Source organism: Apium graveolens, chromosome 3 (assembly GCF_009905375.1).
Source record: "Apium graveolens cultivar Ventura chromosome 3, ASM990537v1, whole genome shotgun sequence".
NCBI lineage: Eukaryota > Viridiplantae > Streptophyta > Magnoliopsida > Apiales > Apiaceae > Apium > Apium graveolens.
This window is the reverse complement of record NC_133649.1, coordinates 294,180,812-294,206,313: the sequence shown is the minus strand read 5'-3', so window position 1 is coordinate 294,206,313 and position 25,502 is coordinate 294,180,812. Positions and strand designations below refer to the sequence as shown.

The window sequence follows — 25,502 nt, the reverse complement described above, 5'->3', positions numbered from 1 at the left end:
GCACAGCTGCAATTGCGATGGTATGGCCTTCTCTCAATATCCATATCAGACATTGATAAACTACTATCAAAGGTACATTGAAGTATCATATGTCCCACTGCAGCATTCATTCTTTTGCTGTTGGTAGTCTCTTTTTGTGTTTGTTTGTGTTGTGGTTTCTGTGAAGTTGAGTGTTGATGCCCACATAGATTAGGGGAGTGGCCTTTTATACTGCATGTAATTGCACTAAAGGACTATGAAGTTGTCTGTGAGAATGCCTTAGTTGGCAAGAGGAATGTTTGGTGCGAAGTGGTAACTGTTTCTTCCTAGGAAATGTTGTGTTTTGTACTATTATGTCCAAGGAATCCATCAAGTACTATGTTAGAAATAATAACTTTTCTTCTATAACTTCATTATCAAGTCTTTCGGTAGTGACATCTCCAAAGGAATCAAATTGACAGTTTAAGGGTAAAAGGAAAGAAAAGAGTGTGCTAAAAGACAAACTTTCATGTGACTTAACAAAGTATCTCTTTTGGAGTTTTTGTTCTTTTGGATTCTTGGTAATGTATGAGATAGGTGGGTATGTCTACACCATATTGGATCTGTAGTTAGTTTTTTTGTACATACAAAATAATGGTATTAGTTTAGTTTGTTAATATGAAGAACAATAACGGTATGCTTTATCACTGATGTTATTTAGCCTGATAGTAAACTCACAAATTGTTCTTACTTGCTTTGTGGTGTTTAACCTTACCTTCTAAAAATCACCTTTAAATGGTTTATCTCTCAATATAACTGTTGGAAGGAACCGGTAACTCTAAAAAGAGTAAGGCTCTTTTCATGATCTTATATTATTATTCTAATAATAACAACAAAAAACATGGCACTTACTACCCATATAATTTTTCTGTATTGATAAAAGTATGCTCGGAAACATCTGTTATCTATCGGTATTTAACTTATAATTATATAATACTACTTAAATAAGGTTCACATTTTTTTGCTTAACAAATAAGGTCCGCATTTTTGTTACCCTAACACAATTATTAAGTTGGAATGGGCTTTTGTTCCCATTTAAGTCAATATTGATGAGTACCAACACAGATACAAACAACTGAACAAGGAGTACTGTAGAATGGTAGCAAAAAGGTTTAGACTCAAAATGCATGCACTTATACTTTGTTTAATCGACCTCTTAAAAAAAACTGCTTGCTTGGAGCAGTGTTCATCACTGTTTATTATTAAAATCCTGATCTCTTATTTGAGAGAGGGAACTCCATGACTGTTTCTCCGGAAATGAGACATTCCCGTGTTGAAAATTAATGGTATGTGTACCTTTTGATTAATGAAGTGCGCCACCGCAGTTCCGATGGTATGACTTCCTTTCTATGTATGTATCAGTTATCAGACATTGATAAGCTACTATTATAGATATATTAAGTCATCAGCTGACTTGATGTTGCATCCCTTGTTTCCCTAAAAATCTGCAGAGTACTTTTTTGAAGTTAATTTGTTTGTGGAGATGTGCGGTTCAAACGAGTGTTTTGAGTGGAATTAAATAGCATGAAAAACGTGCATGCTTTAAAAGATTTTATAAATTCGTTGAGCAGAAATACATGACTGAAGTGCGTATTAATCTAGGAGAAAATGCTTTGTAATCAGTTAGTTATGAACAGTTGGACCGAGGTACTTGTGCTAGAATAGTTGATATACGACAAGCTTGATTAGGTAGGTTAGTTTTATTCCCTTAATTGTGATGCTTTGACAAGGTACTTTAATCACCCGATTAATCGTTTTAAGGTGCTCAGCCGTATCACTTGTATAATCCGATTAATCACTGTATTTTTTTCTTAAATGAATATATTTAGTTTAATAAATTAAGTATTTTTGTATTTTATTAAATAACATCTGATTAGTATTCCGATTAATCACCGATATTACGAATAATCACTGCAAGGTGTCTTTATCGAATAATTCTGATTCCCGTCTTTTAGAACACTGACTTTATGTTGTTTGTGTTGTTTTTAGTTGTTTTCCCTAGGTTTGAGACTAGCCTGATTAAGCTATAGCAGTCCTTGATTCTTATGATTAATTTATTTTATTTTTACCTTTTTCACAGCTGTGATGCTTAGGGTGACTAATATTACAATGATTTTGGTTTTAATAGTAAATTCCACTGCTCACATGTAGAAACAAACCGTTGTCCTTCAATATAACGTGTTTGTTCAGGATGCTGAAAATGAAATGCTTTGTCTGTTGTATTATATTTCCAATGTCTGACGAATTTCATTATATAGTGTCACACATGATTGACTGAAGTGTGAATTAATCTTGGAGAAAAATGCTTTGCTTTAGTTAGTTATTGTGTTTTGGATCAATGAAACTTGTGCCGCTGTACTTGTAGTTTATACTCCTAAGTTAATGAGAAGCTAAGTTCTTGATTAGTATGCCCGCGATCTGTTTTTTAATCTTGGTTTTGATGCTTACTTAAGTACACTTATGTGTTCTATACCAGATGTATTGATTTTCCAAATTGCATTATTGAACTGAGCGCAAAACCCCCGAAATCGTCTTATTTTTGTAGGGTCAATGAACATTACTTTTGAACTTAGACTTGTGATACTGATAGAATAGATGTACTGTCTGATGACATGAACTTACTACTGTCTTTGTACTTCATTGGAATTTTTAATACTCATTAGGGCAATGCACCATTGCATGCAAGAACAGGTGGTGAAATTGTGCAAATGAGCTCTGTGTATAAGTGTAGAACAATGTGACTAGAACCCAACTTTGAGTGCACCAAATTGTTCATTAATGATTAAATTTACAGACTAGTGCCTTCTTATCAGTGAAATTACATAGAGGAGTCTGATGAGCACTGTTTTAAAAATAAATTTATAAAGCATTCTCTATTTCTATGAAAACAAAAGAATTTCTGTCATCTACTAAATAAAATTCCATCTGTTACTTTGTTTTTAATAAGTAAGAATGTCTTTTTCTTTGTTTTTACCTGACAAACCACCGATATGTAAAGACTGCATCGAGCTTTTGGAAGTTGTCACTGAGACGGAGCAGTCGGTCCATGACCGTGTCTTCGGAAATGCAACTTTTCCCTGTTGAAAACATGCAGCTGTGTCATTTTGCTTGTGCAGCGCACAGCTACAATTGCGATGGTATGGCCTTCTCTCAATATCCATATCAGACATTGATAAACTACTATCGAAGGTAGATTGAAGTATCATATGTCCTACTGCAGCATTCATTGTTTTGCTGTTGGTGGTCTCTTTTCTTGTATGTATCTATATGTGCTTGTCTGTGTTGTGGTTAGTGTGGAGTTGAGTTTTGATGCCCACATGTACTAGGGGAATGGCCTTTTATACTGCATGTAATTGTGAGAATGCCTTAGTTGGCAAGAGGAATATTTGGTGAGGAGTGTTAACTGTTTCTTTCTAGGGAATATGTTGTCTTTTTTGTACTATTATGTTCCGAGGAATCTATTTAGTACTATGTTTAAAAATAACTACTTTTCGGTAGTGACATCTCCAAAGGAATCAAATTGATGGTTCTGAAGGTAAAATTAAAAAAAGGGATTGTGCTGAAAGACAAACTTTCATGTGACTTAACAAAGTATCTCTTTTGGAGTTTTATTCTTTTGGATTCATGGTAATGTATGAGATTGGTGGGTATGTCTAAACGATATTGGATCTGCAATTAACTTTTTTTACATACGCACAATTTGTATTAGTTCACTTCATTAATGTGAAGAACAATAACAGTATGCTTTAATCTTTATCACTGATGTTATTTGTCCTGATAGTGTGAAACTCACAAGTTCTTCTTCACTGTCAAAGTGGTCTAATATGTAATTGATGTCATCTTTTGTACTTTGTGTTTTGCCTTACCATCTTAGATCACAGTTTAAATTACGTACTGTTTCTTAGGACCTAAAAATGGTTTATATCCCAATATTATAACAATATACTTGGCACTTAATTTCTACTTACATTATTGATTTGAAATTTTTAAAAGAATGCCATCATTTAATTTAATTATATATAGAACAATTTTTCTTATATTAGTACCTGTAAGTTCGAAATCTTATGACTTTCATGGATAATGCTGAAATCCATCCCTACCTGGGAAGGATTGTAATTGTTTTGCGTCATTTCTGAACTCAAAATCAGGTTTGCCTTGGTGATACTTTGCAAAAGAAATATGTTTCAAAATTTTAACTTATTCTTCAAGGCAACTCTAACTGTAATAGTGTAATGTCATGCTTGGAGTCTTGTTTATAAATTTTACGTACAGAGTAAAGTTTCATCTTCTTTTGCAGGAAGCTGCACAGGCTCCCGGCTTACCTAACTGATGTGAACATCTCTAACGGTATGCTATATTTGCTACGTGACTTCTAATTTGCCTTGTTGATGTAACAAGATATATTACTTTGCCTGAATTGATAGTTGAAGTTCATACTATTTTTTGTAATCGTCAGTTGCATAATGTGTTAAAGATTTATTTAGGTACGTCTCCGCTGAAACTCGAACTCTGGACCTTCTATAACCTATTAATTACCTTACCATGCTTGTGAGACTTGATTGTTAGAATAATATATGATCCATATAGGTCTTCCTCCAATAGTTTAAGATTTACGATGAGCTGGTTATTAATCACTGATGTTATTTGTCCTGATAGTGCGAAACTCACAAGTTCTTCTTCACTGTAGAAATGTTCTGATATGTTATTGATGTTTTCTTATGTACTTTGTGGTGTTTTACCTTGCTATCTTAGATCACTGTTCAAATTATTTTTCAAAAGAAACCTCGTTCCTTACTTGTTTCTTAGGACCTAAAATGGGTATATATCTCGATATTATAACAATATACTTAGCACTTGCTATTTACATAGTTGATCTGTATTTTTAAAAGAATACTATCATTTAATTGAAGTATGAAACAATTTTTCTTATTAGTATCTGTAAGTTCAAAATCTTTTGACTTTCATAGAAGGACTGTAATCTTTTTTTTTTGTCATTTGTGAAGTCAAAATCAAATATGCTTTGGTTATGGTTTGCAATAGAAATATGTTTAGAAATTTCAACTTATTCTTCAAGGAAACTCTAACTGTACTGTCATGCTTTTAGTCTTGTTTATAAATTATACCTACGGAGTTAAGTTCATCTTCTTTTGCTGGAAGCTGCACAGGCTCCCGGCTTACCTAACTGATGTGAATTTCTCTAATTGTATGCTCTATATTTTTCTATGGCCTATCTGTCGTCTATGATCAGGTTTTTAATAATTGTATCAAAACTCGTCTTCCCGCTCTTTCTAATATTGTTTATTTTAATTGTTTGTTTGTTGGTTTGGTTCGTTCTGTTGTATGTCTGTTCAATCGTGCGATTGAGAGGAGAATAATATATAATCTATCCGCCTTCCTCTAGCACCTTATGATTAAATCTATATAAGGTTTTCCCCTAACCTTAAGATTTGTCCATACTCCATGAAGGCCATTTTTCTAAGGTTTAGATGAGTTCATTAACATTGACCATTCTTGTTCCATTGTTAAGAAAATGCTTATCAGTTCAGAGACCTGAATGTTGCACTGAAAAACTTATATATATATATATATATAACCTAAATTTAATTGCCGCCCAAGTCCAAGTATGTAGAGAAGTCCTAATACAGATACAAACAAGGAGCATAGAATGGTAAACAAAAAGTTTTAGATACTCTAGACTTTGTTTACTCAGCCTCTTTAACAATCTGCTCTTTCTTGGAGCAGTGTTCATCGCTACTTACTATTAAAATCCAGGTATCTTATTGAGAGAGGGAACTTGATTCAATTATTATTCTCCTTATTTCAATCACCGATGGTTTAACATCTAGCTTCAGTAAAGAGGGAGGACGCATCTGATTTATTGATGAATTTAGGAGAAAATTAGACGAATTGATCCGAGGAAAAACGAGTACAGTTTTGGATGATGTTTCAATCACAACGTCCAAAAAATATGCGTAGCTAGTACTTTTGAAGTTATTTCGTTTATGGAGCTCTTTGGTTCAGGAGAGGGTTTAATTTGAACTAAATAGCATGAAAAACATGCATACTCTTTAAAGGGTGTATAAGTTAAAAGTAGAGTTTGTTAAGGGGAATTGTGAGAGTGAAAGTGCGAACTAATCTATCAATTACTTGTCTATATCTGGTCCACTAGAATAATATCTTGAGATTTTAGAACGACTGGTTCCTTGACGGTCCGAGGCACTTGTGATGGAATGGTTGATATACGACAAGCTTGATTAGGCTAGTTAGTTCTTGATTATAATGATCTATTCCATTAGTTAAGATGCTTAGAGTGACTAATATTCCAATGATCTGAATAGTAAACATAGCATTCATAGTGTCCGTCGACGACGTCGAAGATTCGGCTGCTCAAAAGTTGACATAAACCGTTGCCCTACGGCTACAGTACTGTAAACCTGTCCGGCTGTGATGTTGAAAGTGAAACGTTTTGTGCATTGTCTTATATTTCCAATGTCCAACAAGGAAGATGACAAGATTCTGTATTTACTCAATAATGGTAACATGTTTTTAGGTATATGACAAGCACTTGATCTTCACTTCCGAGAAATGGGCATTTGCTCTTACATACAAAATGTATTGTTATTGTTATAACGGGCTAAAATGGACTGCAAATTCTATTCCCGCGGGATTCGAACCTAGGATAGTTATCCGTTCTTTAACCAGCTGAGTCAATCTTGCTGGCTACAAATATGACTTATAACATCATAAATGAATATGCCGACGACAAATATAACTTATAACATTATAAATGAATATTTGTTCACGTGAGTATGAATTTGTCTATGTGTGCAAGGTGTACACATTAATCACTTAGTTTCTTACTATTTTTATGAGGTGTTTTCTCGTTATTGGTGAAATTTTGTATGCATGTATGAGCTCCAAAATCATTAATAAATAAGAGCCACTTCTTTTATTGTACTAGAAAAAACTCTATTACATGTAGAGAAAGGATATGGTATAATATAAAATCATTCGAAAATATAAGTATATGATCAAAAAAATGAACCATTTTATATTAATGATTAAATGACCTATTACATCAACATATTATATATTTATTAAGATATTGTTTATAAACTGCAATTTTAGGGGTTACACTAGTCCCGGGTTCGGATCGAGTTCGAGCCGATGTTGATGGGCCAACAATTTCGGGGACCATTTAATCCGGTTTTGGGCCAAAGCGCTGCACTTTGAGTCAACTATTAAACATTCTTTCAGTCCACTCACAGGCAGTGCAACATGGACTACAATTAATTTATCCAGTCCAGGTTAACACAACCATTTGGTCCCTATCTGGACTGTGCTTAGCCATAGACCTTATCCAATCGGAGAAAATTCAGTCGATGTGGGTCCGTTGATTATTCTTAATTTTTGAGGTTCATAAAATTGACGATCTAACAATTCTATATTAATTTGTTGTTTTTTTATAAAATTTATAGCAGATTTCATTAATAACATGAAAAAAACTCAATCGGGACAAACCCCCAATTGATCATGCAACCAGGTTGAAAAACAAATAGACGAACTAAATAATTAGCCTCTTTGTTTCCGGATTGCTTAACTGACTGAATAAAAATATTCTGAAAATTAAAAATGAAGATAATGGTTTCTCGAGCGATCCAGCCTGCATCTTCACCGAAAACAGTAGTTTCACAATTGACCCTCACATTAATTTCATGGATAGTACAATGTTCAGAGGACTCGGTTGCAAAAACTAAGAGGGCCCTCGTGTTATGAACAAAAATATTTTGTGAGAGGTGAGCACATGCGATTTTCACTACCGTTCCAAAAGCACCCCAGCTATCTACCTGCCGGACACCAGCTATAAACTTGCCGAAAGTGTTGTTGATGCGAGATATCCAGATCTCCCAATATACCGTAAAATTTATTTTCAATACATCGCATAAAGCGAGGATAAATCGCACAAAGCGAGACAAACAAACACATAAATAACAACTCAATTAATCGAAACGAAAAAGAACCGAATTTTTGAACAAAATCCGATATTTATTGAAAGAAAGTTAAAAACAAATGGAAAAATGTTGTATGAATGAAGAGAGAGGATGGAGATGGAGATGAAGATGGGTAGGAAGGGTGAAGAAAAAGGTGTGATGAATTAGGGTTAAAAAAAGATGAGGCGACCGACTCTCATCGAGAGAGATATTAATTTGTTGTTTAATGTAGAAAAATTCCACAACTTTATACATTTGCCTTTTGCGGGACGTAGATTTTACAAAATTTTATATATGTAAATACTTTCTTTTTTTTATCTTCTAAATTTTACTAATTAAAATACCCAACCTGCGGAAAAAAATTCAAATATACGTTATCTTTATATACAACATTTGTAATGTTATATGTGATATGAAATGCAACATTTGCAACCTCGTATATAATTTCGAGCAAAATTTAGGCACTCTCATATGTAACTTTGACCGTGTTTTTATAAATAAATTCAAAAATATAGATCTTTTTTATAAATTCCCTAGTTTTTGTTGGTTTAATATTTTAAACAATTTCATTTACTCCCTTCGTCCCTTTTTAATTCTAACATTTCATTTTATAGAGGTCAAATTTATTAATTTTTTTATCAAAGATTAAACATTACTCTTTTATTATTTTAAAAAATGAAAAAATTACATATTACAGTAGATTAAATGTACATTTCACCAATTTAACTTTTTTATTATGTTCAATTGTAAACAATTAAAAAACTTCGATCAAATTTTAACCAATTTAATTCTTGACTGGACCAAAATCAAATGAGACAACTAAAACTAAAAAGTAACAGAGGGAGTATATTATATATACTAGCTTACGGCCCGTGCGATGCACGGATCTTGGTTAATATTTAGATATATTTTTAATTTTATTTCATATAATTTTATTAAAATTCTATATAAATAATTAAATACTAAATAATTATTATATAATTATAATTTCAAGTTAGGTTCAAATAGTATAAATAGTATATGATTGATGAGATCTTATTCATAAATAATAATGTAAATGTTTGTTGTTGGTGAGTGAGATTCGAATCTGAAAACTTATATGTATCTTTATAAATAATATAAATGTTTGTTGTTAAAGAGATTCAAACCTGAGAACTTATATGTATTTTTATAAATAATAATATAAATGTTTGTTGTTGACGGGATTTGAACCTGAGAACTTGTGGAGTGTATTTTTTTAGTATATGGATCTAACGGTTCTGATTATTTGATGAAAAAGATTCGACGGTCGTGATGTAAAGGGATAACCAAAATGAGGGGTCAACCAAACTACAAATTATACCTCATTCCGGTTATTATAGTATATACTAGCCTATAACTCGTGCGATGCACGGACTGATTATAACATTTGTAATTTTATTATTTTATATCAAAATAATTTAAGAAAAATAATAAGTATGTATTATTGAGATTAATGAAGTTTAAATATTTACATATTATTTTGTATGTATTATATTATTGAAGGATTCAAAATTTAAATAGTTAAAATCTCAATAAGTCTTTCTACTACGGCCTCCACTTTACTGTGCGGATGCAGTGCCTATATGAAAGTGATAAATTTTTTCTTAATTTCTTAATTATTTTGTTATATTATACTTTGAATTACTAAAATTAATCTTGAAAGTGTTTGGTTCCCTATAAAAGAAGTAAGATAGAAGTTGAGTGTAATTAGAAATTAAGTTGGATAATAATTCATAAACGTACGTAATTATATTAGATACATGATTTATTTTTTTAATTAAATTATAATTATTTAAACTTTATACTGAAATGTGTTAACAACTTTTGAGAAAGGTGTGAACCAACCGATCAAATTATCTTATGTTTTACTTATAATAGTACAGTATAGAAGTATAGATAGGATACATAAATTTCAATTTAACTGCACGATTAATTATGGACGAACTATATGCAGTACCTGATGGCTGATGCCAGTTTATTGGAAACATCGAGCATGCTTTTGTGGACTTGGCATATTGTCATGAAGTTGACTCCCCCTACTAGTTTATTTCTAGGGTGCTTCATGTCATTTTCACTTTAATTCTGTCCTACGTTTCTCCACTAGGACTCCAATTGGGCCCACAAAGTCCTATGTGGCAACGTCTGGTCCCTTAAATATATTTATACTCATTTTTAATTTACATTTTTTACGGAAGTTCGATAAATCAATTTTTTGTCTAGGACAGATATGTCGGCCTGAATGTAAATGAAATTAAGAAATAAAGAATTACTAGTACTTTTAATTAGAAAAACACGTGTAAGATGGCTTCTGGAAGTGTGTGTTGTACTTGTAATGGCAAATTTTGATTAGGTGATACATTTTTCGTTTCATTTTAATACTCGTTTTATAAATATTACACATATTAACATATATAATATATAATGTCCTCTTTCTTATTTTCATAAAATAATATAATTTAATTTTTACACGTTACATTAAGTAAGGGCCCGTGTGGAAAATCTTAGAATAAGTAACTTATGACCTAAAATGAATAAGTAAGTTAAAAGTGATAAATATATGAACACTTATAAGTTATATAAGTGTTTGGATAATTTTACTTATAAGTCATGATTTTTTTAACTTAAATGAACTAAAATAATTAATTTTTAAATATAATTATCTAAATTCATAAATTTTAAATTAAATTAACCTTTAAAACATATAATTTAAAATTAAAGTTAATAAAAAGGAAAAAAAATTCAAAATAAGTTGAGAAAAAGTACGTCATTACCAACATTTCACTTATCAGCTTATAAGTTACAAATTCAACTTATAAGTTGGGTCGACAAACACTTCTCAATAAGTTGTTAACTTATAACTGAGGACACAAACATGCCCTAAGTGTGTATATATAAACACACTCAAAAGTCATAAATAATGTGCATTTTCAATTTTTATATAAGAACATTTACGACTTTTAGTCAATATTGAAATTATAAAATTTGTATAGTTTAAAGAACATGACATATATTTTGAATTTTTTATTTTACAAAGTGAACTGTTATGCCCGAAAATTGGTATAAACATTATTCAGATTAAGATTGGATAAAATAGTCAAAATTGAGGTACAAATGCCTAAAATTAAGGAATAGATAAGACGACATTCGTTTATGGAAGGAAAGTTGGCGCGCCCTATGTATAGGGAGGGACGACCCTGAATTGTGAACGACTGATAGCAATGTGCCCCTGTAAATATGGAAGGCGCGCCCTCACCAGATAAGGGAGGCGCGCCTCGCTGGTTGGAAGGAAAATACTCGGGAATTCATTACAAGGTTGGCCCTTTATGATTTTTTGAAGAACTTAGGGCGCGCCCTAAAGTCAAGGATGGATGGGAAGAAGTTTAACATGGTTACATGGATGGGCTCTTTGGAGGACTCGAAGAAGATGAAGATTATTATTACTAACCTATTTGATGCAGGTACTCTATTGATGAAGTCCTTCCTGTAGTGTATCTACAGGAAGGCGGTGTCCGTGGTCAGAGACCTCCAGGGGTATGCCTGGACGGAAGGCCTCCTCCTGTAGTCAATGAGTGTCCTCATTGGGGATGTGGGGTAAATTCTGGTGTGTGCTTTGGGAGCTCTGTCTCTGTAGTCAACGGGTGTCCTCGTTGGGAGATTTCGGAGTATCCTGCACTTTGCACCCAAAAGCTTGGGATCATTTGTCCTGTAATCTGGTAGGGGCTCCTTATTGGGGGACAAGGATGCGTCCAACATTTGGGGTGAACCACGGCTATACCTGCGTCCACGGACTAGAGAAACAGCTGGTAGCGGAGGGTTATCCTTGGCCAGAGAAATGCCTTATCCGTGAAGTCTCGAAGCCGTGGACGAGCCTTGGGCCTTTGTGGTTGGGACTCATCGGCGGACATTCCTAAAGCTAGTAGAAGACGGTTTCCAGTGGATTTCCCACTGAGGCCTCGGGACAAGAGATCTAAGCCCACTAGGTTTCTTGTTCCCCAAGAACTACATTGGCTTGATTCCCTATAAATAGGGATACGTAGGCAAATTGCGAGGGGTTAGAAGCGAGAGCACAAAGGATCCATCACTAAACCTAAGAGATCTCAGTCCACCAATAATCACCACCACCAAGCACTGTTCATACTTTCCGACGAACACTGTTCGTCAGATCCACCGATTATTGTTCACGTTCCCGATAAAGAACCACCATCACAGATCTTGTTTCCGGCTACGAACCTCAGACTTTGTTGCTCCCAAATTCCTCCGTCAACAAATTGGTGCTAGAAGGAGGGGCTAATCAAGATCTGCATCTAGGAGGAAAGATGTCTCAATACCGTGATGAAAGTTTTTATGATGGAAGCTCTGAAGAAGAATCTGATCATGGCTATGAACGCCATGAACCCTACGTTCCACCCATGACTGATTGCCCCACTCTAGATGTTGGGGGTCAACCGCCTGTGCTGCTCAGTAACGATGACTTGCTGGAGCAACTATATCGTATGAGAGATGCTTTGAATGGTTTCGACTCAAGGCTAAGTACTGTGGAGCGACGCAAGACCAGAAAGGACCTTCGCCATAATCGTGTTGCTCACGCACCTGGGAAGGCTCACATGACTGATAGAGATTCCTTGGCCGGTAACGGTCGAACTGAAGGTGGACGTGGGCCAATAAGCCCGCGACGTCTGAATTATTCCAACGATGTAACCCCGATCGTCGAACTTGTGGACGAAGATGCTGACGGTCGAGAAATACTGCGGGCAGATAACCGGGGAGTTACTCACCCGCACCGGTCCGGGCGTAGTCTTGAGGAATGTTGGCAACCGGAAGTCCATACCGGAGAATGAACAAAGAGGCTTCGCAGCTTTAAAGAATCGCTTGGGGATCCGCTTGGGTGACGATGACCTAAGGATGTTGCTGATGGAATGGAAAAAAGAGGCTGATCGCAGAGATGTGACGCCCCATGGTACAACGTGTGTGCCCCTGAATTCCCATGAGAATCAGGAGCGGCACCGGGTATGGTCGAGGATACGGCAATGACCGGTGGAGAAGACCACAATGGAGGGGAAGAGGCGGAGGTCAAGGTAGATACTTAGATGGATATCGCCGCGATAACTATCGTGGTCACAGGGATACTCGCTGGTATAATCGAGCAGAAAGCGATAATTATGCCGAATATGATGGTCATAGAGATGTGGCAAATTACGATCACGAGACGGCTCGGGGCCGCGGCCGAAGTCAAGGAGAAAATCTGGGGGGAGGTCAAGGTCGAAACCCAGAGGTGATTGTGATACCTGAGGATGCCCAAAACACCAACCAACAATAAGCTCCTCCAGGTGGAGATCAAGCAGTAGTACCTCCACCTCAGCCCCAAGGTCCACAGCCTCACATGCAAACTATCCCAGGTGTGGGAACTTTCAATGTGGATGATTTGAAGAGGCTGCTCAACCATTTGGAAGGCAGAGTAACAGCCACGACCGAAATTTCTTCCCCCATTCTCTGTGGCAGTGAGAGAAGCTCAGTTGCCGGCCGTATATCGTAACACTACCAGCGATCTCCGTTTACATGGAAGTTCAGATCCTGTAGAATTCTTGGTTCGATTCAATATAGAGATGGACGTGTATCAAGTCCCAGACTTGGCTCGATGTCGGCTCTTGGCGGCGACTTTTAGGGAGAGCGCCCAACAATAGTTTCAAAAGCTCGGACCGGGGGTGATCACTTCCTGGGACCAAATGAAGACTCTGTTCCTGACCAAGTTCCAAGCCGCCGTGAGGTATGCCCCCATCTGTTATAACTCTTGCCAACATCAGACAAAGGGAAAATGAAATCTTGACGTCCTACTTTAAGAGGTTCAACGCTGAGTCCACCAGCGTAAGAGGGGCTTCGGACGAAGTTTTGAAAAGTTTTTTGATAACAGGGCTAAGGGTCGGCTCAAATTTCTGGAAGCATTTACAGGGAAAAGACCCAACCACTCTGGCATATGTCTTTGCTTTGGCAGAATCATTTAAAGCCATAGAGCAGTCTCCGACAGAGGTACAACCAACTTCACAAACAAGTCAGAGAGGCAAAGCAAGGAAGAGAGACAGATCTCCAAGCCTAAGATATCGAAGGAGCAGTCGGAGCCCAAATCGGGTAAATGCTACGACCACAAGGAGGGAATGGAGCCCTCCCTCGAGCTATGACAACAGAGCAAGCAGATATACGCCTTTGGCCGCGTCTATTGAACACATCTTTGAGGTAAACAAGAACATAGGGCTGTTTAGAAAACCTGAGGCTCTGTCATCTTGGCAAAGCAAAGATAAGAAGAAATATTGCGAATACCATGAGTCATCCGGACACAACACACATGAGTGTTGGCAACTAAAGGATGAGATCGAAGCTCTTATTAAGGAAGGATATCTTGGCAAATGGGTGGTTAAGGAAGTAAGGAGGCATAAGGATGGCACTGATAGAGTAATGAAAGAAGGAGGTCGAGCCTCTCGGGGGTCGAACAACGAAACTCTGGGAGAAAATAAGTTCGTCAAGGATGGCAGCATCCGAGCAATCTACGGAGGAGATCCTGAGATGGAATGCAGTAACAGAGCCTTGGCAAGGTATGCGAGGGAAGCCCGATTCAGACCTCTAACCGACATTCATAGGGTGGAAATTCAGCCACCCAAAGTATTTAAGGGCGAGTCCGTGGACATCACCTTCAGAGAAGCAGATGCCCGGTGGGTACATCACCCCCACAATGACGTACTGGTTATTTCCATCCAGATCGGGACCAAGAATATCCATAGAGCCTTCGTAGACAATGGAAGCTCGACAAACATCCTCTACTACAACACCTTTAAGAAGATGGGGCTACCTGATCCGGATATGTCGGGAGAAGATTCTTGGGTCTATGGTTTCTCTGGCGAAGGAGTTAGAGTTATGGGATCAATTCGACTGCCATGTACCTTGGGGGAGAGTCTGTTGTCCGTGATAAAGATGCTCGAGTTCAAGGTTCTAAATGATGAGTCATCCCACAACGTGTTGCTAGGACGACCTTTTCTTAGGGAAATGAGGGTCATCACTTTTATCCACCATCTTACCAACAAGTTTCCAACCCCAAATGGAGTGGGCAGCGTAAAGGGCTCTCAATATGACTCTCGGGAATGATACAGGCAAGCCATGAGGGGCTTTAGGAGAAAGGATACCCACAACAAAGATACGTCAGATGATGAACGAGAGAGAAGCATCGAACAACCGATCGAGGAAATTCGAGTCCATTACTATATTGAGCAAGAAAACGAGCGCCCCTCAGAATTGCCTCCTCGATGTTGTTCTTAGAAGACACAATCAGGATTGAAATGTTGGAAGAAGAAGAGCCCCCAAATTACATAGTCCAAGAAAATTTCAACGGGGAACGGCTCGAAGGAAGATTTGATGTCTTACAAAGTCTTGGACAAGATGTGTGTAAGGTTGTTAGGTCCCAATGTGTTTGTAGAAGGGGGGGTTGAATACAAACAGTACTAAATAATCGAATAAATGCGGAATAAAAAATGTGAAACAAAATTCAAGTTAAATAAAAATATTATTAAACTTGAAAGGTGTTACAACAACTGTATCGATTACAAGGAATTAATCTCAAATTAATTATCACAAATTTAGAATAAATTCGACATGAACTTTTTCTATTTTTGTAATAATTAGAATCAAATGCTAAACGCAATTTGAGATTAAGTTCTAGGGATTTTGATCTGCTAGATTGTTACATAAGAGCAAGATAAAGATTTCTAGTGGTTTGGATTTAACAATAAAAACTAGAAATATGATCTTGAAATATGCAGATGAAAAGATGAAATATTGCTGCTTGTTTTTCTTTTCTGCTTTGTTCTTGACTTCTGTGTTCTGGATAAAAATTGTTGAATTGGCTGCTTCTGTCTTTTTTAATCAATCAACAGAATGGAATGAACTGGAATGACAATCCCATAGCTGGTAGGACTTTCAGTGAGACTATCCTTTGAACTAGCAAGACAATCTCAACAGCTAGCAAGACTTTCGGTATGACAATCAAATGAACTAGCAAGACTATCAGAATGAACTAGCAAGACAATCCTCCTCCCAGTGTAACTTTCGGTGAGACTATTGAAAATGAACTGGCATGATTTCGGTATGACAATCAAATGAACTAGCAAGACTATCAGAATGAACTAGCAAGACAATCCTCCTCCCAGTGTAACTTTCGGTGAGACTATTGAAAATGGCCTGGCATGACAATCGGTATGACAATCCTGATTGTCATGCTAGTTCATTTTCAATTGTCTTGCTGATTTAATGCAGATTTTAATCCAATTAAAATTCTGAAAAACCTTAATATTAATTCAGAATTAATTAATCAATTAATTCAATTAATCAATAAATTAATCTTTGCAGATATAATTTATTTTCTTAATTAAATTATATGACTTAATTAATTAATAGAGAATTTATACTAATCTTGAGCAGCAACCATTCTTCTGAAAATCTTCTGAAAATCACTGTCAATTATGAATCAATTCCACCACTTCAATGTTGACACTCGATGTACTGTCTGGTTCATGAGTGACTAACTTCCGTGACGTTTCTTCAAGCCTTGACCTTGATACTCTTGATTTTCTTCAGACTAAATCCTTGTAATTAATTGATACCCTGACGAGATCTCTGTCACTTGATTAAATCAACAATCTTGATTTGTATCACTGAGGCATGATCAATTTCTTGAACTTCTTTCAGTGAATTAATTCCTCAAGTCTGTAGATGAACCTTGTTTCTGAATCCTTTGACATATATTACTTTGCGAGATCTCTTTGACGGTAGATCCACTATTTACTTATTACATTCTTATTTGAGTTGAGTTGAATCCTCGAATATACAAATAGGCTATGACATATGACTTACAATCTCCCCCTATTTGTTTGTTAGACAATAACACACAAATACCTAGAGGATAACTCAACTAACAAATAAGAAAAAGATATAAAAAGAAATACAAAGTAAATAGTAGAAAAGTTCTGGACCAGATTTAACATTTTCCAGATTCCAAGTAGATGTTCCTCTAGACTGAACATATTTTCAAGTAGTTCCATCTTCATTTGTACAACCACATTTCCTGTTGAGAAGCCCATATCTCTCTTGCTTCTCCCCCTATGAGAATCAACTGATTAAAGAAGATCACCTTCGTTTACCACCTCTCCCGTACAATAGGATCCGCAGATAAAAGCCAATGGTACTCCCCTTTTGAAAACAGCTTCTTCCCTTACTAGAAAATCACCTTGTGTTTACCACCTCCCCCGTACAATAGGATCCGTAGTTATAAACAACAATGGTGTGGTGTAGTGTACATGTTTGATCTTTTTCTTCCTCCCTGCTATTTCTCCCCCTTAGTTGAGGAATCCTCCAAACTATTTCTTAAGCTTTTATCTCCCCCTTAAAGAAGGAATGTATGCCGTCGTCTGAAGGAATTCTCATATTCCACTTGGTTGGAAAAGAAATAACAAGTAGTTTCTCTTTCTTCCTCACTGTGAGTGTGTGATTCTGTTTAGTGTACCTTACATATGTTTCACTCTTCTCTCCACTCGTGTTTACACTCATTCTCACAAATGTATCACTCTTCTCTCATAGCTCCAACATTCAGCTGTACCTGCAAGGAAAATCACCTTAGCCATCCTTAAGGAGGTCACAGGTGGTGCAATGGGAGTTCGCAAATCCTCATCCTTGTTAAACTCGTCAGATGAATCTGAGTCATAATCTACAAGTTGCTAGTTTCCCTTTTAGGGTTCCAGATTTGAATTCTGGGAAGGTAAACAATGATCCAACGAATTTAGCATAAAGATCAAAGTTCCCTTCTAATATCTGTGAAGACATTTCCTTGTGACTCATCAGGTAATATCTGAATCATTGTCAACAAGTTGCCGATCTGCGCCTATGTCAGATCCACTATCCGCAGATGCATCCAGGGGATTTAAGCCTGGGGAGGTAGACACTGACCACTGACATATGGCTTTTGGATCAGTATCCTCTCCTAACACCTGTAAAGGCAATTGGTCCATTAACGAACCTTGAACAATCGAATCTGACCTTAAAATGGTCGAAACTCTTGTTTCTGTCAACTCATCCTTTGTGTGTGTAACCTTTCCTTGTGCATCAAGAATTGTTTATATTTGAGGTGGTGACACTATATCGGATACCTTGGCCGACAGGAAAATTTCAATAGACGAACCCTTTTGAGAGAATGAATCTAGTAACTGTTTTTGTGCCTTTTCAGCCATTACATCTTTTTGAGAAGATGTATGGGGGCTAGCAGTTGTCTCGGTTTAAATACTACTCATCTAGGTAGGAGACAGAGCTACTGGGTTGACTTCAGAACCTTCCTTATGTGGTGCACTAAGGCACTATCTCCCTCACGCTCATCCATACTACATTTAGTGGTAAGAGAGTATTGGTTGGTTCTGTTTTTGTGTTTGTCTTTACAGTCTGGGATAGACGTTGTGGGTTTTCAACCTCATGACTGTCAATGAAAGAAAGTCATTGGAGATTGAACCTGTATCACAGAACATATGGCAATAGAGAGATAAAATGAACTTAAGATCTATAATGAATGAAAATTATACATTTAATCTTTTGAGAGAGATGATGTACAATAGTGATTTCAAAGGATTTTACATGAAATAAGAAATCACTAATGTAGAAAGAAGTTTGATTTACTCCTAAAACTCACTGCACATATTAAACAATATGATTGTGCCTAGTGATTAGAGAGTTATAAATATGACGATTGCTTGAGCAGTACACTAGTTCATACCCACCTGAAGTGAGATTATGAAGAAGAGATTGCATAGTCCAATAGATCTGCAGCTGCAAAGTCCATGAACTGTGGTGCACTGACTTCCTCTTTTGACTCACCAACCAGGAGTACACTTGTACACATCTTACTAGAGTCAAATTCCAAGTGTAATGTGCAGCAGGTGCCTGATATGTCATAATATTCTCAAGTCTCGTCACTGGTGCTATATGTTAGATACTGCTTCCTGATAATAACCTAGCACAATATACAAATTTTCAATGATAACATTCCCAGCTTGCAAACAGCCATATCCCTCAGATAAACCTTTGCTGTTATCTCCAAAGGTAACCAGGGGGCCAGCTTTCTCAATCCTCATTTGATAGCAGGGCTCTATCTCCGGTCATATGTCTTGATGATCCACTGTCAAGAATCCACACTACCGGTTACACTTGTTTAATGCCCTGCACTTCAAATGGATCAGACCTTCTTCGGAACCAAACTTGGTTGGGCCCGGCATACTTGTAGAATTGTCCTTTGTCAGGCAAAACAACATTTTTAATTTTAACGATCTCAACATTCTCAATGACTGAACATTTGACCTTGTAAGGCTTAGGCACAAATGTCTCCTTTCTAGCCTTAGAAGGACTAGCAGTCTTAGACCTATCATGGTTCTTGTTATTCACATGCTGACGAGGAGTAGTCTTATCATTAGACACATGCTTACCATTAAAATAAGCATACATCATATTAAAAGCACAAGACATACAATTAGCAACACTACATGCTTTATGAGAGTGATTAACAGCAGGCAATTTATGCATGGTAGACATGGCATTATTGTTATCCAACTCATGTGTGTCTGAGTTAGTCTCAGTTGCTTTCACAACTTTGACTAGAACTTTCGACTCACATGACTTTGAAACAATCTTCTCATAAGCATGATCCTCAGCACGTATTTCTTCTTGAATAACAGAAGAGGTCGCATCAAATGGTTCAGCAATTGATGGTTTATAGAGGGGTTCATTAACACCCTTAAGCACATGTGGTACTTCCCTCCCTTTTGCACAGACATGAGGAGGGGAGTTTATGCCTAATTCTCCAATAGCAACATTGTAATCATAACCTATTCCAGATGTTTGATTAACAGCTTGCTTACTGTAGAACTCTTTAGCCTTCGAACAAGAATTGAAGTAGGCTCTAACCTTAGTCTCAAGACCAGTGATCTTGTCTTTGAGAATAGTTTCGAGTTTTCTATAACAGTCAACTCTATTCTCTAGAAAAGATACTTGTTCTTTTAACTTGTCTTGATTAATATGCACAAGTCTTAATTCATTGACCTCTTTCTCAAGGTCTTTGATCTGTAAACTTAACAGTTCATTATCACGACGTGCATTATCTAAGTTGCCTCCTAGATGATATACTAATTCAGCATCAATATATTTTACCTCTTTTCTTGACGATGAAGCTTTTCCCTCAATAGCCATAAGAGCAAGATTCCCTTCTTCTTCATCTTCACTATCAGTATCATCCCAGCTTCTTCCCTTTGCCAGATAAGCCCTTTCAGAGTTACTCTTCTGATTGGAATCATAAGAGTTCTTCCTTGCTTGCTTTGGCTTCCTGCATTCTGTGGCAACGTGTCCCAAATCATTGCAGTTATAGCATCTAATGGTGCTCCGATCAACCATCCCTGTTTTGTATCCACCACTGCTGGTGTTAGAGGATGAAGATCCACCTTTCTGGAATTTGTTGTAGTTGGACTTGTACTTAAGCTTGGGAATCCTCCTGAATCTGATATTAGAGAATCTCTTGACAATTTGGGCCATTGATTCATCTTCCAATTGCTCCAGCTCTTCCAAGGAATAAAAATCATCACTTGATTGATTTGTAGTAGGAGGATCATATTCTGCTACTAACTCATTTTCCTCACCCTTGGAAAACTGTACCATTCTTTCTAACTGTTGAGATTGTTGTTGTGGTTGACCTTCAGCTACAAGTGCAGTAGATGTGCTGACCATTCTATCCTTCCCGTAGACTTCCTTCTGTTGAATCTGCTCCAACTCATAGGTTTTTAACACTCCATAGAGCCTGTCCAAAGAAATCTCACTCAGATCTCTAGCTTCTCTAATGGCAGTGATTCTATGTTCAAGATGAGCTGACAGTGTTAAAAGGAACTTTTTGTTGACCTCCCTGATTGAATAATACTTTCCATTGATGTTCAGGTTGTTGATCAACGCATTGTACCTCTCAAACACTTCGGTAATTCCTTCTCCTGGATTTGATTTGAAATGTTCATATTCAGAGGTTAGGATTTCCAACTTGTTCTCCCTAACTTCCTCTGTACCTTCATTAATTACCTCAATAGTTTCCCACATGTGTTTAGAATTTTTACAGTTCATCACATGTCTGTTCATCAAGGGATCAAGGGAATCAATTAATATTAATTGAAGGCTGGCATCCAAGGAGGCTACTTCCTTCTCAGCAGGAGTAAAATATTCGGGCTCTTTTGGATTGGTTCTAGCTTTAGTAGTCACCACATCATCTATTATCACCTCCGGTTCAATAACCATCGGAGTTTTTATACCCTTCTTTAACAAGATTGAATATTTGGGATTTGCAACTTGTAAAAACAAGAGCATCTTCTTCTTCCACATAATATAATTCTCTTTATCAAATTGTGGAATTTTAACGGTTCCAACTTTTTGTGAAGTCATTATGAATTTTTTGAATGAATAAAAATTCAAAGAGTTGAAAAATCACAAAAGTCTAGGATCTTGATTTGTTCGTTAATCAGAAGTCTCTGATACCAATTGTTAGGTCCCAATGTGTTTGTAGAAGGGGGGGTTGAATACAAACAGTACCAAATAATCGAATAAATGCGGAATAAAAAATGTGAAACAAAATTCAAGTTAAATAAAAATATTATTAAACTTGAAAGGTGTTACAACAACTGTATCGATTACAAGGAATTAATCTCAAATTAATTATCACAAATTTAGAATAAATTCGACATGAACTTTTTCTATTTTTGTAATAATTAGAATCAAATGCTAAACGCAATTTGAGATTAAGTTCTAGGATTTTGATCCGCTAGATTGTTACACAAGAGCAAGATAAAGATTTCTAGTGGTTTGGATTTAACAATAAAAACTAGAAATATGATCTTGAAATATGCAGATGAAAAGATGAAATATTGCTGCTTGTTTTTCTTTTCTGCTTTGTTCTTGACTTCTGTGTTCTGGATAAAAATTGTTGAATTGGCTGCTTCTGTCTTTTTTAATCAATCAACAGAATGGAATGAACTGGAATGACAATCCCATAGCTGGTAGGACTTTCGGTGAGACTATCCTTTGAACTAGCAAGACAATCTCAACAGCTAGCAAGACTTTCAGTATGACAATCAAATGAACTAGCAAGACTATCAGAATGAACTAGCAAGACAATCCTCCTCCCAGTGTAACTTTCGGTGAGACTATTGAAAATGGCATGGCATGACAATCGGTATGACAATCCTGATTGTCATGCTAGTTCATTTTCAATTGTCTTGCTGATTTAATGCAGATTTTAATCCAATTAAAATTCTGAAAAACCTTAATATTAATTCAGAATTAATTAATCAATTAATTCAATTAATCAATAAATTAATCTTTGCAGATATAATTTATTTTCTTAATTAAATTATATGACTTAATTAATTAATAGAGAATTAATACTAATCTTGAGCAACAACCATTCTTCTGAAAATCTTCTGAAAATCACTGTCAATTATGAATCAATTCCACCACTTCAATGTTGACACTCGATGTACTGTCTGGTTCATGAGTGACTAACTTCCGTGACGTTTCCTCAAGCCTTGACCTTGATACTCTTGATTTTCTTCAGACTAAATCCTTGTAATTAATTGATACCCTGACGAGATCTCTGTCACTTGATTAAATCAACAATCTTGATTTGTATCACTGAGGCATGATCAATTTCTTGAACTTCTTTCAGTGAATTAATTCCTCAAGTCTGTAGATAAACCTTGTTTCTGAATCCTTTGACATATATTACTTTGCGAGATCTCTTTGACGGTAGATCCACTATTTACTTATTACATTCTTATTTGAGTTGAGTTGAATCCTCGAATATACAAATAGGCTATGACATATGACTTACAAAGGTAGATGCCCCTCTCCCTGAGGGTGCGCCCTTACCCCCGGGAAATCCAAAGGAAGTTGATGCCCCTATGACAGAGGACACGCCTTCTGGGGCAGAAGAAGTTGATGCCCCTCTCCAAGAGAATGCGCCTTCTCTGTAAAATGATGAGGATCGTAATCAGCTCTACTTAGATCCACGGATACCGATGCCAACAGAAAAGATGGGGCCATCGGAAGACACAATTGAAATCCCTGTTGATGAAAAAGATCCAAGTAAAGTTCTGAGAGTTGGATCTCAGTTGGCTCCAAGATTGAAGGAAGGGCTTTCAATATTTCTCTTGGCAAACCTTGATGTATTTGCGTGGAACCATTCAGATATGGTGGAGATTGACCCAAAAGTTATGTGCCATCGTTTGAACATTGATTCCAAGCATAAGGGGATCTGGCAAAAGCGGAGGGCCGTAAGTGGAGAAAGGGTTGTAGCCTTGGCAGATGAAGTAGATAGACTCTTGGATGTCGGACTAATCAGAGAATCTTTTTACCCAGATTGGATGGCAAATCTGGTGCTAGTGAAAAACCCTAACGACAAGTGGAGAACATGCGTGGATTTCACCGATCTGAACAAAGCGTGTCCAAAGGATAGCTTTCCTTTGGCAAGAATTGACCAGTTGGTCGATGCTACGGCAGGACATGCCCTGCTGAGTTTCATGGACGCATACTCTGGCTATAATCAAATCCCCATGTACGAGCCTGACCAAGAGCATACCTCTTTTATTACTGATAGAGGGCTCTATTGCTACATTGGGATGCCATTTGGTCTGATCATTGTTGGGGCCACTTATCAAAGACTAGTGAACAAAATGTTTAAAAGGCAAATCGGGAAGACAATGGAGGTGTACGTGGATGATATGCTTGTAAAATCTAAGAGGGCGCAAGATCACATAGCAGACTTGGCTGAGATGTTCCATATTTTGAGAAAATATAAGATGAATCTGAATCCTCAGAAATGTGTATTTGGTGTGGAATCAGGAAAATTATTGGGGTTCATGGTTAACCACCGAGGGATCGAGGCGAACCCTGCGAAAATCGAAGCTCTATTGGACATGAAATCTCCCACCAGTGTTAAGCAAGTGCAAAGCCTGACGGGAAGGATTGCGGCTTTGAATCAATTTGTGTCAAAGACTTCGGATAGATGCAAAGAATTCTTTAAGGTAATTAAAGGGATGGGGAAGGATTTCGTGTGGACCTCGGATTGTGAAGAGGCTTTTCTGAAAATCAAGGAGCAGTTGGGAAATCCTCCTATGTTGGCCAAGCTAGAAGATGGGGAAAAGTTGATTCTTTAATTGGCAGTCTCAGAATACTCCGTTAGCGCGGTGTTGGTGAAAAAGGAAGTGTGTCACCACTCGCCCGTGTACCATGTGAGCAAAAGGTTGCTAGATGCAGAGACTAGATATACCAGTATGGAGAAATTGGTGTATGCCTTTATCCTGGCAGCACGAAAATTAAGGCCATACTTCCAAGCTCACCAAATAGAGGTCCGTGCCGCTTATCCTTTCCGGCATATTCTACATAAACCAGAATCATTGGGAAGAATGCTAAAATGGGTAATAGAGTTGGGACAATTTGATTTGGAATATTGCCCTCGAACAACAATAAAGGGACAAGCGTTGGCTGATTTCATACTTGAGTTTGACTCTGAAGTAGACGATAAGGCTATAGTATTGGCAGAACCTTCCTCACGAGGGAATCCTCCTGTTGACATGAAAGAAGAGTTCCCACACCTTTGGTGGATCTTGCACGTCGACGGGGCTGTGAATAATAATGGAGCAGGAGCCGGGATTGTTTTGATCACCCCGGAAGGGCATCATTTGATGAGTGCCATTCATTTTAAGTTTTATGTCACTAACAATGATGCTAAGTATGAAACAGTAATCAATGGTTTGAAAATAGCTCTGAAAGTAGGGGTTGTGAACTTGATCGCTCAAAGTGACTCAGAGTTAGTGGTAAACCAAGTCAACGGGGGTTTCCAAGCCCGAGGACCTCGGAGAGAGCTGTATATGAGATGTGTGCAGCATTTACTGGCAAAGTTTGGAAGTTCCAGGCTAGAAGGTTTACCGAGGGAAGAAAATAACAATGCAGATGCCTTGGCAAAAATGGGGTCGCAAATGGACAGCGTCCAACTTGGGCAAATTCTTTTGGGGATCCAAGAAATCCCAAGTATTCCAGAAGTAGGGTGTTCCAGGCACAGGAGATCCCACAAGAAAATTGGATGACCCCATTCATAACTACATTCGAATGGGAGCCTTTCCGGAAGACAAATTACAGGATCGACGCCTTCGCTACCAGGCTGTGAAGTACGTTGAATATGATGGAATATTGTATAAGAGAGGGTTTAACCAACCGCTGTTACGCTGCGTGGATCTGGAAAAAGGAAATTATATCCTTAGGGAAGTGCACGAAGGTATTTGTGGAAATCACTTGGGGTGGTTCATTGGCATTTAAAGTCCTTAGACAAGGATAATACTGGCCAACCATGAAAGAAGATGCCTTCAAGTTTGT

At 37.0% G+C, this 25,502-nt stretch overlaps 2 protein-coding genes across 2 annotated transcripts; both read left to right on the top strand.

Annotated features, from left to right (window-relative positions):
• Positions 1-13,796: 13,796 nt before the first annotated feature.
• Positions 13,797-15,161, top strand: LOC141715207 (uncharacterized). The gene has a single exon (XM_074518685.1). It carries the CDS (start codon positions 13,797-13,799, stop codon positions 15,159-15,161), a length of 1,365 nt encoding a protein of 454 aa, XP_074374786.1.
• Positions 15,162-24,403: 9,242 nt separating this feature from the next.
• On the top strand, positions 24,404-25,216 carry LOC141715206 (uncharacterized). The gene has a single exon (XM_074518684.1). It carries the CDS (start codon positions 24,404-24,406, stop codon positions 25,214-25,216), a length of 813 nt encoding a protein of 270 aa, XP_074374785.1.
• The last annotated feature ends 286 nt before the right edge of the window (positions 25,217-25,502 follow it).

Bases quoted from the DNA above. Each gene is read 5' to 3' on its own strand.
- LOC141715207 (XM_074518685.1), top strand. From the start codon at position 13,797: ATGCCCCCATCTGTTATAACTCTTGCCAACATCAGACAAAGGGAAAAT.
- LOC141715206 (XM_074518684.1), top strand. From the start codon at position 24,404: ATGGAGAAATTGGTGTATGCCTTTATCCTGGCAGCACGAAAATTAAGG.